At 40.1% G+C, this 17,093-nt stretch overlaps 1 protein-coding gene and 1 long non-coding RNA gene across 7 annotated transcripts in view; one reads left to right on the top strand and one right to left on the bottom strand.

Annotated features, from left to right (window-relative positions):
• The window catches only part of LOC146493076 (uncharacterized), a 423,488-nt gene that overhangs the window by 237,607 nt on the left and 168,788 nt on the right, over positions 1-17,093 (bottom strand). The gene's annotated exons all lie outside the window — the stretch shown is intronic.
• LOC146493077 (RNA-binding motif, single-stranded-interacting protein 3-like) overlaps positions 1-17,093 on the top strand; it is a 307,462-nt gene that overhangs the window by 165,069 nt on the left and 125,300 nt on the right. For all 6 annotated transcript variants that reach the window (XM_085148672.1, XM_085148676.1, XM_085148674.1 and 3 more), the window contains exon 6: positions 6,322-6,413. In XM_085148672.1, the coding sequence (XP_085004798.1) occupies positions 6,322-6,413 (92 nt within the window). The remainder of the gene's footprint in view (positions 1-6,321; positions 6,414-17,093) is intronic.

Genomic DNA, 17,093 nt, shown 5'->3' with positions numbered 1-17,093 from the left:
ACAAGAAAATGAGGAAAATTTACTTTGAGTGGCTCCAAGACCTGCTCTCTGCGTCTGTGTATTAAAACAATCTTAAATAACTTTTTGCACACCGAGTTTTGAGTTGTTTTGATGTTTGCAGATGGTTTAAACAGCTGTTTGTTTTCAGGCTGTCAGGTGTATACGAGGGTGTAGGATTGCGGAGAAAGTGTTTGCTTATGATTTGTCACTTTGATGCAGCGTTAATGCACAGACAGTTGTGATGTGGTCAGAAGTACAGAGTGCTGAAAAAAATATGCATTGCAGATGTTTCTCTGCGGGATCTTTAAACAGGGAGATAGATTTATGATCCTCCCCTGTTGACTTACTCACCCACACATACACACAAACACACACAAAAACAAGAAAGTTAGAGGTCGCACGCAAGCACTCGTACACGCCCATTCAACAAACACACAGGCAGAGGCGCACACTTTTACGCACACACACACCACCACATGGTTTAGTGGAGGGTAGCCGCAAAATTTATCATCAGTCAGTGGTGCAGGATAAATGGAGGAGGACACAGGAATGTAGCCCCGGTGAGGATGCTCTCCTCCGGGTTTGGAGTGTGACCAAGGCGGTCTTGGCTTGGCCACAGTTAGTCACGGATGCCAACTCGCTTTTTGAAACCGCCGTTTTCTCCCTTAATGTTTGCACAGCTCGCCGCAGTCTCCCAAAGCCATCACCCACCCTCCCTGCAGGGCAAACGTGCTGGTTAAACCCTTGAATGGACAGAAGAGATCCATACTTGTAAAGCCAATGCCAAATTTCAAAAGAGTAGTTTTATTTATGTCTACTGCATCCCAAGAAAAAGCACCAAATGTCAGACTCAAGAACAAACAGCAGAAACTTGCATGCTAAAACAAAACAGATCAATATAATGACATCAATTCAGGGTCTTGAAATTTCTGATAGACCTTATTTTTTTTAGTTCTTATTTTTCCTGTTAAGACACACATAAGTAATTACCATTCTCAAAACCCCAAGAAACCCCAAAACATCATTTTTATTCAACAGGAGACGGATTAACTGAGTAATAATGTGAGCACTGTACAAAACTGTATATGCAGCAAAATCACAAAAAGTGTTTGTACAGTCGTATTGCTGCAGGTAGAGTGAGGCTGAAATCATACGGCAATGAATCCATTAATCACAGGAATCATATTAGAGCATTGTTATGCATGTTTGTCCATTGAGTGGCCTATCTATTTCCTCCATTAACCATAATTACTTTAATACATGCAAAGCTGGAATTATACACATACATGCAACTACAATGATTAATCATCCACATGCAACAGCAGCAGCTTTAGAAGTCTTCTTGATGACTCACAGCGACGTAAACAATTACGCCGTTTCCCCCTGCACACCATTGTAATGCCCCGTGACTTGTCGCCGATTCATTATTCATACTTAGGGCATTATTATTCCATTGTGCGCTGTGCAAAATGGGATCATTAGCACTGAATATGAGAATGTGAAAAATGGATATATTGGGGAAAATTGTGGTGGATATTGTAGGTAGAAAACCCTAAACAATCCTGACTATTAGCAGATAAAGAATAGTAATTTTCCCCAAAGTAATTAGGATTAGCATAATATGACAGTGAATGCATGAATGATGCATACTTGATTGATATGTTGATGCAAGCACTGTAATGAGTCCCTTATCTCCACTCTCCAATGTAGGCTTTTATGCAGAGCGTAGCCCAAGGTGGCATCTACTGTAGTTCTACACCTCCTTAAGGGGACTGTATTAAGGAGCGCCCTGCGTCACACACACATTCATACAAAAGCAGTCACTGAGCAGTGCTAGCGTCTATCATGTAGTAACTGATTGAGGATGGTCCTTTTATCTTGACAGGCTCCCACTTAGAGCCAGACCAGGAAATATGATATGGCAGCTCATGTTCTCAGAGAGACTGTGTGTGTGTGCGCGTGCACGTGTGTGGGAAGGAGGGTGCCATACTCCGAGTGTGCAAGTGTGGATATATGTGTCCTTCAGCAGTACTTTGCGTCAATCTGCATATTAGCGTGCAGCTGCACAGCATTATCAACAACCTCACATGTCGTCAGTCACTTTGAGCTGCTTTTAAGTGACAGCTATCGATTGGAGGTTTGCGTTTGTGCAGAAGCATCAAAGCAGCACCTTGCCCTCTGCATCCCACTTGAGATTGTAACTCTAGAGTACCCGCGTCGAATGCAGCACCAGTACAGCATGTACTTGGCTTCGGAAACTCATTCTTCAAGCAACATCTGCGTGCATCTGTGTGTAGGTGGGTGTGTGTTTGTGTTCTCTAAGTGTGTGGAATGTGATGTCTTAAATTGAGCGCCACATTGTTTCTTGACCCTGCAGCTTTCTCACAACTTAATGGAGTTTTTTCTCCTGTTCAGTGACTCACCGAGGATCTGTGTATTGAGTAATTGTGTGCATACTTTACAGTGTACAAGTACACTGTATGAGTAAACAAACAAGTACATACAGAACGAGTCTTTGAGGATCATTTTATTGAAATTACAGGAAGAGAACTGCTTTCATGTCTAATGGTATTAAATAAAGCTGATACTTATATTTAATGTGCATTGTTGTGTTATATTTGTCTATATGATTAGATTTATTTACCCTTTACTCCACTATATTGGAACCAGTATCATCTTTTTTCTCAAATCAAATTGCAGTGTCGGTGTGGCTTTAAGAAAAGCAATAACCTGTTACTGTGCATAATCCACACAGCATAATCATAATTACTTTAAAATAAAATTACACTGTTTTTGATGAAGTCGTATCACTTGGGGTAATTATGTATGTTACCAAAAGTTGTTGTTTTTTTCCTGCAGGGATTATTGCAAATCTTAGCAAACTAGGTAACGAGTATTCAGTTCTGAGAGGGGAACCAAACATAACAGATGGATTGCTGACGTGTTTTTAATCACCAGTGTTAGCTTAACAAAAAAGTAATCTACATACTACCATTAATTTTCAATGCTACTTCCATTTAGCTTAATAAGGTACAGTATGAGGCACTAAATTATATGTTTATATTCCAAACAATTAAATGTTCTTTTCAGTTCAAAATATATTATATCTAATTAGGAATTCATTTAATATTTCCTTACACAAGTATATAAGAAAGTATATGTAGTAACAGATAAATCCTGAATCTAAATTCATAGTAGAAACATAATGTATAAAATGTTTCTTTATGACTTATTACTTAACTCTAGACTTTTAAAACTCCAACAAAAGAGCTCATATATCTATACAAAAACTGAAAGGCTCAGGCTTTCTATAACCTCTATAACCATTCAGCCCGATAAAAGCACAAATAGTCTTAAAATGTCTCTGTATCTCTCAATTATTATTTTCCTTTTCAACAAAACAAGCCTTTAACTCTTTTTACCCTGTGGCTACAGTTCAAACATTCCACATTTCAGAATCATTATGCGGATATCAGCTGCAGTAACTTCACATTGGAAGAGCAAACTGGATCTTTTACTGAGTGTCAATTCAGGCTTTTTGAGTGTATTTGACTGACCTGAAATCACCCCTTCCTCAGTCTGCCTTTCTTCTCAACACACCTTTTCACTTGCCTCCATCTTTCTCCCGCTTCTCTCTCGGTTTAGAGAGATTTGAATGTAGGTCAGCAATCTCTAAAATCCTCATCCAAGTTTGATAAGTGCACTCCAGGTGGTAGTCTGGTAAATATTAAATTTGTAATTGGGGGTTCAAAGTATCCACGATTTAAATATTCTGGTTTCTGATTGTTAAAGAGAATAAGCCATCGCCCCGAGGACCTCGATGACATAATATGTAGTTCTCTAAATGTGCTCGTAATACATTTTTTAAAGTGTTAATTTGTAGAATCTGCTAACATTTAAAGGGTGTGTTTACCCAAATGACCAGAGATGCCAAGTGAAATTTTATTTTTGGCGCTCACAGTAATGAAAATAGCATTTAAGCATTTCAAAGGCCTTTTCAGACAGTTACAGAGGAACACGGGTGTGATATGTTCAAGGGAATACTCTTAATAAATAATGAGTTTACTCTCATAACCAGTGTAGTTGCTTCCATGAGAGACACAGATGTCACTCAGCATCAGAAATTCACTTGATGGGAATTCTTTTCAAGTTGTCTCCACGAGGTGCATGCAATAAGAAGCCTACGTTGTTTGATGTTTGTCAGTATGGAGTGAAAGAGTCTAAAGAAAATTCAGTTTGCCTTTCTGAAATGTAATACATAATAATACATCCACAAAGCATACACAGCAGTCTGTTTGGATTGTTGTGATTATGGGTCTGCTTTTTGTGCAGCACCCAAGAAGAAGATATTTGGAAAAAATTGTGTTTTTATACCTATATAATATATAGTAAAGTTTTATAGACCTGTATTGTACACTGTGGAGATATATGAAGGCACACTGATTTTGTTTGCTGTGTCTGAAAATACGCGTTAATGTCTGTTTCACAGCAGCAAATAATCCCTGGAATCCAGTGGAACTGGGAGGTCAGATAGTTGTCTCTTAATCAGGTCAATACAAATATCTGCATGGGTAAATATCACTGACGACAGGAAGGAAAGATTTTTTATTTTTTATGTCTTTTTGTAATTGGTTAAGCCAAAACCCTCAATTAAATATATTTTTAAAGCTCAGCCGGGCTCTCTTTAAATACGGATCAAAATTTTAAAATTATACGTTTGCTAATATAACAATGGGTGAGTGCACTGCGGCTACTTGGAAAAATAGTCCTTGATTGCATTTATTTTTAAGAAAATGACTGGTTTCTCTTAATATCGCCTTTGGACTTCTCATTCCGGCTCTTCATATTTCCACAATTAAACGCAGCCTCGCTCTAACAGCTGGCCATTAATCAGTCCTCGCGCTCGATTTCTCTTCCACCGCTAGTTATGATTTTCACATTACTCCACACTCGTTCGCCGCCGCCCGACAGGAAAGTGACCCCAACCCCCTTACCCCCAGTCGTCGCTACCGCCGCAGATGCGCACCTCAAATGATCGGGAAAGTGAGATGCTCGCATAAAGCCGCACACGGGCACGCATAAGGCGTTGGAGTAAAGAACATGTATGATTGTATGATTGATGGTAAGTTGATGGGGTAACCGCAATGGCAAGTCCCCACCCCCAAACCCCTCCGCAGCCCCACCATCTCACAGCCATTATCCTTTTCTAATTACACTTTCCTTCTGAAACAGTGGATCAGAGGGCACCATTGACTGCTTTTAATCCGCCACCAAATTTTAATTAACACAGACGTGACCCCCGTCGCCGATACATACCGGAGAACGTCGAGATCACAATAACTCATAAATCACAGCCAAAGATTTCATTCCCCCCGCTTTCCGCCGCTGATGAATTTCCAGATGGGGCCTTGTGGCTGTTAATGTCAGAAAAATATGCGAGAGAGAGAGCGAGAGACGGAAAGTGTGTTAGGGAAAGAAAAGGACAGAGGAAAAGCGTAAGAAGATGAACAGAAAAGCTAAATTGTAAGAAATAGTGTCTTTATGTCTATGTAAGAGAGATGGAGTTGAAGAAAGAGAAAGAGAAATGGCAGCAGCTTTGGTATGCTGTCAACCTTTGAGAGATTTGTTACCGGGGAGAGGATTATGGAGGCTGTGAAATGGGGTTGTGTTAATATGCCGGGTGTTGAGGAACACGATGTGGGCCAGCCAGCTTCACAGCCTCCAGAAATCAAAAGGCTGAACAAGTGAAACATGACGTTTTGAAGAATTAATTGACACATCTCTGCATGTATGTGAGTGTATAGTGTGTGTGATATCCTTTAATCATTGATTTTAAATCACAAGCCTTTCATAAATAACCATTACTTTAATTAACCTACTTAATGAAATGAATGCATACGGGTTATCATTAAACAACAAACTGGCAAACAGTGATGTCCCCTTATTCTTACGATACCAGTTGTCTTATTCGAGTGTGTATATCTGCGCGTTTGCGCATGCATGCAGTGTATCAGACTACGTATGTGCGGAGGTGGAGGTGGGCAGGGTGCCGGGTTTTGTTATTACTAAATCGCTCATCCATGCTACTAATTAAGATGCATAGCATCCCCCTATGAACGTCAGTGTCGCTAATTATCAAACAATGTAGTGCTCACTAGATATGAGAACTGGCAGCCTCTGTAGTCATGTTACCAACCTATTACTGCTACAATTACCAAGTGCCTGTCATTCTCCTTGTTAGTCATCTGCCTTAATTTTTGTCTTAACTAATGTCTTTTTTTCTTCCTCTCCTTCTCCCCTTCTCTTCCTTTCTGTCTCCAGGATATGGCTTTGTGGACTTCGACAGCCCAGCTGCAGCACAGAAGGCTGTGTCATCTCTCAAAGCCACTGGGGTGCAGGCCCAAATGGCCAAGGTAAGGAGTGTCTAAAAACAAGTTGGCGTCCTCACTTCCTCGTGCATTATCTTTAGCAATTTTTACTTTTGCTCATTCAGCTCCTGCCAGGTGTTTAGTATTGCACATTTAACAACCTTAAAAAGTCCTTTGTGGCAAACTTGTTATGTTGAAGAGAGACTCCTAAATGTGGGCCTCAAACTGCATTTGAGTGCCATTAGACAACAACCTGGGAAGTGACACTGGTGCATGTATGTCTCTGTTATCTTACTGATGCTGAAGCTGGAGTCTAGTACAAGATACATGAAATTGTGGATCGCTTCTTTCCTGTGGTTATGTGGGCTTTTTGTGTTGTGTTTGACAGTATGCATATGTTCTGGATTACAGTGCTCCATGGCACTTGTGGTTTCCAGTTAGTGAGCTGGCCCCTCTCTAACTGAGGTTTGACTAGTCGCTTGTGCTACGTTGTCGAGTGTTATTAGCCTGCTAAAGTGGAAGCAGATGAGACAAGCTGTTTGAGTAGTACAAAAAGGGCCCTAGTGAGTTGTACAATGGAGACAGGTTGATAGGCATATGTGGAGAGGTGTAGCTTAGAGGAAACTGCACACTGCCAGGGTATGATTTCCTATACAATCTTGTATTTTATGTTAACACTGTGGTTGCATATTTATTGTTGGGCATTTGGCAGTCTGACAGAAGAGCCGTTTTACCGGGAAATGCATTTCAGAGATATTGTTTGGTGTTTGGCAACCCCCAGGCAGTGATCATACTGTTCTTTTCCCATTTTTGTTCTCTAATTTTCTTCATTTCCCTGTTGACTGCTCTGAGAGTCACCATATTAGAAGGCGCAGCAGGGCCCTCTCTCCGGACATCTATGACAGACAAGCCTGCCTGAGTTAACCAGGCTATTCTTGTACCCGTCAAAGATTTGTTAATGTCAGAATACCTAAATAGGTGAAGAAAATGTCAGTAGCACTGAAACAATAAATATGCTGATGACTATATGAGGGTGCACCTTGAGTGATTTTTCTTGAGACGAGATAACGTGCATTTGATCCAATCCAAAAATACCCCCCTCCCACCCTCGAAACCGAAGAAGACCTGATGAGATGGGGAGCGGCAATGGCTCCGGTGAAGATGACAGAATTGATGGTAACGATGAAGGTGGCAATTATTTTGATCAAATGGGATGAGATCTGACAGGAGGAGATGATATTCCATGTGGTGCTCAGGTGTGCCATTTCTCAAATGCGCCATTTGCCCGTTTCCTTTCCCCACCAGTGTCCTTCTTCCAATATTTATAAGAGGGCAAGCTCTCGGAATACTGATAAGAAACCATGCTCTTTGTCCATCACATTTTAAGACCACTCTTTGCATTGCTCCCCTTCTCTCAGTCAATATTTTCATGAGAGGGGCCTCGTGTCCCAAAACAAAAGAGCTGACCTTTATAGAAATCTTGCCGCAAACACATTCTCAAAATCATTTTCTATTAGCATTTGTGTATAATAGCTGATTTTTTTGAGCGCTCCCTTGTTCTGTTCGCACAAATGGTAAGACCAGCGTTCTCTGCTGCAGCTCTATGCTTTTATCACACTTGTGAGGGACATTAAGTAGTAGTTTGCTTTTATAGACCCTCCGTATCTCGCTAATGTGTCTTTACCAGGTATCACTACCATCACTCTATCGACTCCTCACCCAACACTTCCAGCCTAGCCCCTCACCATTTCTTTTGCTTAATGCCGTTTTCTCTCAGCATTGTTTTTTGGGTTTTGGTTGGGGTTTTTTATTCTTCTGCACACACAAATATACAGACGCACACACACATTTGTATTCACATCCACCAAGTGTTGCCCTGCGAGACATCCAATGAGCGCAGTTTTTCCTCCATCAATAATTAACAGCGTGTTATCTTTGTGTCTGCCTACCTGTCAAGGTGTCTCTCACACCCCACCCCCTCCCGCTCGTTCTGTCATGCCGAGTAGCATTCCCGCAGCGGGAACGGAAGAAAATACAGGTGAGCACCGAGGAGGGTGCAAATCAGAAAGACTACTGCTAACGCCGTGGACGGCTTCCACAATAAGAACATTCAGCCTCGTTCTCTCGCTCCCTCTGCTCCATTTTGTCACTCCACAACAAAGTAATAAACGAATCGCAAGTCGGAGCCAGAGGCTTTGAGCTCATTAAATAAAACTGTCACAGTAATCAAGTTGCACCTTTTTTCCTGCCTTGATGCCATTAAAACACTTTTATTAAGGTGCCTTATTTTAAACACAGCTGCGAACCAGGCAAGAAATGGAGAGAAAGGCAAAGGATCACTCGATTTCCTCTTCTTCCGCCAGTGAAGCAGCCCGCTGTCTCTCTCCTCTTACTCCCCTTGGAATTTGAAATACCAAGGCAGTAGAGATGAAACGTTACCTTCCTTTTGTTTTGCCCTCCCCTGGGGATGGTGACAGCGAGAGGGAGGAGAGGAGCCATAATTAAGACACCTAAAGGACACTTCCCCCCTGCATCCCTTCCTGTCACTCACCTCTACACAAGTCACAGATAAGAGTACTTAACATAGGTGTGGAGTGCGTGTGTGTGTGTATTTGAATGTGACAGTGTATTATTATGTGCATGTTTGTCTGCACTACATTCCCTGAATTACACATTTTTTGCATCATTTTGTAACATTTTTCATATAATTGTAACTAATTTTTAATTTAAACTAGGATGCCTGTCATTTAATCTAAAATAGAAAATTTTATAAAACACACGTTATACCTTATTAACCTTATCACCTTATCTTTGTGTACAAAGAGTTGAATGATAGGGGATTAGCTCACTTTAGTATAAAGAGTTACTGACTGGCTTCATCTAAAACTGAGAAATGAAAAAAACGTGGGGTGTATTTCTAAATTTGGAACAGGCACTCGAGCATTTTGCTTTCTAACTAGTCAAGCGTCTCTGTTCTAGCTATGCTCTTTGAATAAAGATCTTCACATCCATAAGTACAGCAGGTGTGTCGTGGGTTTGTTGAATTTTATTTCATTTCTTAAGAACATGACTGTCAGATCCTTTTCATCTGCACTTACCTCCTGGCACCACAGACTCTTCTTTGTTTCTTCACTTGTCCGGTTTCTCAAATTTCTTAAGGACACACTGCACACAAAGCCACAAAACACCAAATTTTCAGCTTAGATCTCTTTGTGAATCTTGTTTCAAAAATACCGTTTTATGTCTGTCAGTCTGTATTATCATCAGTGTTGGGCAAGTTACTTTGAAAAAGTAATTAATTATAGTTACTAGTTACTTCTTCAAAAAGTAACTGAGTTAGTAACTGAGTTACAATATTCTAAAAGTAATTAATTACTTGAAAAGTTACTATTGCGTTACTTTTTTTAAAAAAAAGGAAAAAAAAAAAGCATTTAACCCTCTGGGGTCCAGGGTATAATTGGCCATTATTAACTACTTTTGATTTTCCCTCCACATTTTACCTTTAAAAACTATTTACTTTGCCTTGTTTGGTATCATTCATTTCAGCACAACCTCATGTGTCTGAATTTACAGTTATGTTTTCATTTTTTACATACTGTATTAACACAATTGATCTAAAATCAGACAAAAAAACATAAAATCAGAGTAGAAAAAGTTATATTTTTACTGTAACAACCACAAATATGTTTAATGAACCATATGTCATAACTTTAAATGCAAATATAAATTGTTAATTTTAAAATCCTATGCACAAGTTTTGGAAAAGCAAAGTTATTTGCATGACGTGACATGACGTGACATTACGTGACGAAACTATTGAGGAAAAAACGCCGTGTATATATTGTTTATCATGGCTCTGGCTTTACGTGGCCTATCAACACAATTATAAACTGGTATATATCACCTTGTTGTTTTGTCTTTAAGTGGTCATGTGATTGGCTTACCACAACTACTTTATTCTTCCTCAGTCAAACAGCAGCACTCATGCGATTGTTTTGCCCCCTTAGCTCCAGGTGTTGTGCTAGACAGTGATTGTGATTAGTAACTTGCCGTTACTTGTAACGCCGTTATTCCCATCACTGGTTATCATTGGCATTTCTGGCATAATTGAGAGCAAATTGTTTGTTTGTTTTTTGTGTGACAGACTACTAGCAACAAAGTTCCTACATATACAATTTTTAAATTGGTTCTTTGCTAAATCTTCTGTTATAAAACTGGCTCATCCTTTGATTTAAGTGCCTTTTGTAATCTCGAATGAGTCAGGTTTAAGTTGCTTAACGAACAAGTATATATACATATATGTATATGAGTAAAAAACCTGCTAATGTTCAAAGAAAAGCTTTAAAACAATGTGGGTTGGCTCAAGTCTTTTTCATGGTACTAGAACTCTTAGCAAAAAGGTGAAAGGGATGAATAAGTATTAACCAAAATGTATTAGTTTTCTTATTTATCGGTAGAGGTAGGCACAGATGACTGCTTATATAAATAACATGTTTTTAAATAAGAGGCACTTTTATGCTGCTTTAATAAAAATTATATAGATTAGTGTGATGTGTACATAAAATGTACTTTTTACATTGTCATTAACAGGCGCGTGTATGACATCACTAAAGAAGTATTAAAACAGGCAGTATGACTTTATATAAATTAACATGGGAAAATCTGGTAAATCTTAACATAGTGTTCTAACAGGAGACCTTAATAGGATTCACTAGGGTAAGTGTGTTCGTGTTTTGTGCATGTGTGTAATACGGTTTGTAGGCACGCACTTGCCTCCTGGCACCATAGACTCTATTCTCCGTGCCACTTTGTTCAGGTAGCTTTCCAAACTGAGAAAACCGACACATCGAGCAGACAGAATGATAACAGGTAAACGCCGCGTCTAGCTTCGCAGATGCAAACCTGTCAACCAGCCGCTCGCCTCACTCTCCACAGGCTGCCATTTTCCCCTTGAGCCAATCAGACTGAATTATGGGAAGGGCACCCTCGATTGTGGTGTCTGTGTCGGAGAGGTAATTCCGCCTGACAGCTGCTTGCTTTCAGACAACAGCCAGTCTTTATGGAAATCATCCCTCCCTATTCTCGCTCCAGTCGGCTTCTGCTGATAACAGCCCGGATGAAAACAAAGCTGTCCTTTTTGTATTTTCTTCTCTTTTTTTTTTTTTGACTCGTTCCTCTCGGTGTGGACAACCTAGAATTAGAAAAAACAACTCTGACACCTTATGGAGGCTAACCAGGTTCACCCAGCTTTCTATAGCTAATTGTTATATGAACTTTGGATCTTGCTAGACATTGTCTGATACAAATAAATATACATGCATTATGTGAGAATAGTATACATAGTGTCAAAAGTGTCAAAACTAAACAATGGTGTTCATATTAGAGAATTTAAATAGTGGGGATGAAGACTTTGTGAATACCGTCTCCATCCTTACCCTTGTTTAAATAGCCGATATTTATAAGGTTTGCAGAAGCTGCAGGCAGACAGAAAGGCGCTGCTTGCCCTTCACATTACAGAGGGGAAATTATGCTAAAAGCATCATTAAAGTGCCTCCATGAAGTGAATCCCAAATGTTTATGATAACACAGTGCACACACCGGCCCATCAACCAGTAGTCACTGGCGAATGCTTCAGATGGTTTAACGGTGTGAAACGAACCGGAGTGTTCAGTCCTCCTGCTCGTTCCCTCTCTCCCTCTCATGCATTCTCGCTTTCACTGCCTTTCGCTTGCTCTGTCTCCTCCACAGTCTTTTTCTTTCTCTCTCCCGGGGACGGTTTTCTGTCAATATCACATTTATAGTCATGTGAAATGCACGGATCCCCCTATGGGTGGTCTGCAGTCAGTCAGCAGACTTTCTTATTATCCTTTAAAGGTGACTTCTCTGATGTCTCAGCTCCACTGGCACCCAGGACACCACCGTTCAGCTCAACACAGGGTGACCTCTGTATGATAATCAAAGGGACTTGACTGCGCTCTCACAGTTGGTTACTGACAACAGCTAGCCTAGCTGGGCTAGCCAGCATGCGCTAAATCTGGAGAAAATGCAGCTGGAATGCAGTACATTGTGTATACCGAAGGATAATTGCAAAGACTTTGGGGATACAGGTGCTCACTCAGCAGCATCATTCACCTCGCTGTTCTCCACCTTGAATGCAGTGCCATTTCCCCTCTGACATCCACCTCAGCATTTGTTCACAAAACATATGGTGTCAGTGTGGTAATCAGCATTTTCCCTCAGAAGCTGCCATCAACTGAGACATCCTTATGATTATAGTCCCTCACAGCACCTCGTTTTCTTACATAGGTGTTACTCAAATTTTATGGATGTAAAGGATTCTTGTCAGCACATAAGTATAGTTTGGACATCGCCATAACCTGTAGGTTTAGACTGATTTTCCTGCAAATGTCCCTTTCTTTCTTTAATTCTCATCTCTCTGAAAGTATAATATGACCACTTCAACATTATGTTGGCCCACCTTACTGTTGCCATGTTTACCTTAACCTTAATCCCAGTGCATGTTGAATTTGAATTGCAAGATGTCCCTATTAAAAACATACAGTGTATAAAAGCAATCCAAGAACTGAGGATCTACTTCACCTTGAATACTTGAATACATACCCTTTTTTTCATTTATAAAGCACAACACGCCCACAAGGTCAAACTACACTAGTAGTCTAGTCAACATATGTGTATAAAAATGTGCACAAAACAGCATACTTGAATTGCATTAGGCATTTAATGCACCCAGCACAGAAATAACCAACAATAAAAGGATGTTTTTTGGCAACAGCAGAATAACATTTTAGTAGACTCTTGATTATAGATGCACTGATTGCAATTTTCATGGCCAATTCCAATTTCCAGTTTGTTTTTTTTCTGTGTGACCTCCTGATGCCGATTTTTGATGATTCCAGTTTACTTTCTAAGAGCTATAGAGGATGGGGTGTGCAAACAAAAACACATTTTCTTCTATGAAAACTTATTTTATTATTGTCATAATAAATGAAGTTAAACTTCCAAGGTGAAAATAAAGTCCTCTGCTAGTACAAAGAGGTACAAATAATTAACAGTAAATGAATTGCTGTCCACCTACATCCACCTTTACCTGACCTTTTTTTTACCTTATCTAACAAAAGTAGGAGCAAAAATTTTATGTCACAAAACAAATGTTAGATACTTGCATCATTTTCCAGTGTGCTTATAACTTCACTAGATAACTGCTTTGATCCTTTGCTCATACTGAGGCTGCTGACTTGTGGCTGACTCTGAGCTCTGGATAACTTTAGCCACTTTAAAGTTTCTCTAATGTCTGTGTCCAACCAGGTGAAGGTGATTTAAGTGTTCGATTAGTTTCGTTGTTACACTTTTATGGCTATTCCCTACCGTGTTTTGCTTTTGGGAATTTTGCATCGCTCACAGCAAAGAGCCTCCACACTACAACATGTTAGCATGTATCTGTTAGTCTATGCATGTCAGTTTGTCTGTGCTGTGTAATGTGTTGTGCATGCATTTAAGCCACTGGCTCATAATTGTGCATAATTGAGTCGGTCACCGGTCCATGCCGAAAACAGGAAATGGGACGATTCCTGTTCCTGGCTGGTCAATTGGTGCATCTCTAGTCCTGATGGTATTCATTTTACCCTTGGTTTGACATATATTCCTCACAAGTACACTTACTCATTGTTACTCATTGCATGATACTAAGGAGAGAGTAGTCGATGAGGTGCTGCCCCTTGGCATGTATATATAATATCATCCAATCTGAAGGAATTTTGCTTTTAGGAATGGCCTTCAAGTGGTCAGAGCTAATATGTTTCTAGCACAGGCCCAGCTGAAAAGCTGAAAGCTTGAGATTGGAGGAAAAAAAAGAGTTATGAATCATGCAGGGGTACTTGTCCCAAATAAAAAATATAGTGCTGAAATTTGCATATGTCCACTTTAAAAGAATTAAGTTCTCTAAAGTTGTGCTGCATTTCTGCTGATTTACTGAAAAGAATGACGTGAATGAAGAAATATGTCGACACCTGTTGAAATATGCAGTGTAGGGAGATAATATAACTCCTAAAAAGAAAGAGCTGGATTTGCTAATATACAACTTTTTATAAGCTGTAGCTGCACCACTGTGGCTTAGCACACCACCCCCTCTCGTTTTTCCTGCAGAAGTGATACTTTTGAAGGGCAAAGCCAGTAAGAGTGAGACGGACCATCTGACAAGCACTGGCTCCGAAGCACCTCTGTTGGCTTCCACTGTCTCTGCCGTCTAATTACGCTTCAATCATCCGCGGGAGCGCTGCATGCGGTAAATTATTTTGCAGAGCAGTGCGGCGACGTGCCGAGCTGCGAGCATGAGAGAAAATGAGAAATAGAGACTAAGTAGAAATCAATAAGAGCTCAAGTAAAAAGAAAAAAAACCCCACAACTTTAAAAGGTAGGAAAGATGATCAGAATAATGGAATTAAGAGAGAGACAAAAAAAAGTGAGAGAAACTGCAGAAAGTGCTGGATGGTGAGAATGAGATCGCTGTCTCTCATAATGTCGCCTCCATACAGCCGGATTTAGACGAGTGCGAATGAACAAAGTTACAAACTTGTCATTTAACCAGGCAGAGAGGTGCGTGAGAAAGTGATGCATCGAGTGATGCCGAGTCCTCTCCCACCTACTCCACTTTTATATGTTGCCGAAACTAGCAGCCAGCTGTGTAAATGAAAGCATGAATAATGTTAGAAACTCACTTGAGCACTGCGTAACAAAGCCTTGGTTTAAGCGGAGTAGGTGGTGACTGATACATGTGTTCCCTTCGGGGCTTACTAAAGCTGTATACGCCTACTGCAGAGATTGAGCAGTACTACGAACTCATACTCGTATACTTGCATTGACTCATCTCTACTCACCTGAAGCTGACACCGGTTCTTCTACATGCTTATGCCCTTCCTGTGCCAAAATGGCAAGACTGAGATCTTCAGGGCTCACAAGATTTGCTCATGTCTCAGTGTGAGAGTCTTTGTTGGCCTGATAGCCTGCGGTAAAACCCCTGATTCTGGTTGCCTGCAGTCTCTGCTGCAATTCGGTTGGGTTTGATTATCGGAATACAAATAATGTACAAATCAGCTGATACTGCACAAAAAGACTTGCTTTAATTTATATAAAACACAATTACTTCATAATTTTTGCATCATAATGTATTGAAGCATGTTGTTTCACTAGTTTAGTTTGCCCTACGTTCATACACACAATACTCAAAAATACCTGCTGGATTTGCAAGTTTGGAACTGGTGTACACTAAGGGAAAAACACCAACATTCCAGCAGTACTAGAGTAGTACAGTATATGCCTGCCGCTACATGAAAGATGGCACAGATACTGATGAATCATTTGGGAATTACTGCCATTTTTTCTTAAGAATATCAGTCTGTCATTAGGTTATTTTTTATTGGTTTCCACTCTCACTACAAAAGTGGGTCTAATTAAAGTACAATTTGCAGTGGTTGTATTTATGTGTGTATAAATAGCAGCTTGTTCTGTTCCCAAATTGCTCCAAAATGGCCTTGTGTCTAAATTGTAGCCTTAATAAAGAATAGTAAAGGCTTGCATTCTCAGTACGCTCAATGCTGCCATGCTTCCTTTGAAGCAAACATAAATATGGCTTTTTCAGGTCTGGTAATGGCCACGGTGTGCAGTTATTAGAATCTCTTTGATGTGGCAACTGTGCCAACCTGCTCGGTGTCTCTGTGAATTGATCTGGCTCAATTAGCGGGCCCGCAGAGACGACGTTCAAAGGACTGGGCTTCCACGCTCAACACTGACACACAGACCAGGTGAAACGCTTTGCATTCATTTACGCAGCTGGCCCTGAGAAGATAACCTGCGAATAGTGGTGAATATTGGAAAATCAATGGTGCAGCTTGAGTTTCAAGCAAAGCTTTCACCAAGAATGTTTGGTGCATTCTTTAACTAATTTCCCACAGCTATGGGCTTAAGTAGGATTTAACTAAATAACTTCTAAACATGCTTCACAATCTGCTCACTCTACTTTATAACTGTGTGCTTCTTCCCACAAAGCTTACATGCACACTCATATTCTACTACGATAACAATATGCACCTAATAATATTTCCAATTTGATACTGATCATTTAAAGAATATGTTCACTGTGGTTATTTCACACTAGACGCTCATTGTACATCTGCTGTACTGCGTATAAAAGAAAAGTTTGATTTTCTAGAAGATGCTCTGTTAAACACTAATACTTGGTTACAAAGGAACTAAAGAGTGAAGCTTCCATCACTCAGGTCAAACAAGCCTGTCTGTAAATGATAATATTAGGGTGATTCTGAGTGTCATTAACTGTGTACTGTGTACATACACAAAAGGCAAAGAGTGCATTTTGTGTATGTAAATGTAGACACTCTGGCCTCTCTTCCAGCCTTCGTCTCTCCCCTGATTCAGCTGACCTATTTCAATTTGTCTTCATCAGTCATACCAATTAACTCTGGGATTAGATTCCTCAATGCCAGCCACCCCGAGTCCTCCCTATATACCACTACCTCTACAGTCCCTCTGTTCCTACATCCAATGCTACCACTGCCTTACTTAAGATTTTGTGTTTCGGAAATCTTTGATACCTCTGCACAACTGTATATTATATGCTACAAAAAGCGCACTTCACAGGATTTTTCATGGGAAGTATTGTTCAAAATAATACATTACAGTGCACTAAACCCA

Source organism: Neolamprologus multifasciatus, chromosome 22 (assembly GCF_963576455.1).
Source record: "Neolamprologus multifasciatus chromosome 22, fNeoMul1.2, whole genome shotgun sequence".
Classification (NCBI taxonomy): Eukaryota; Metazoa; Chordata; class Actinopteri; order Cichliformes; family Cichlidae; genus Neolamprologus; species Neolamprologus multifasciatus.
This window is presented reverse-complemented; position numbering and strand designations above follow the sequence as displayed.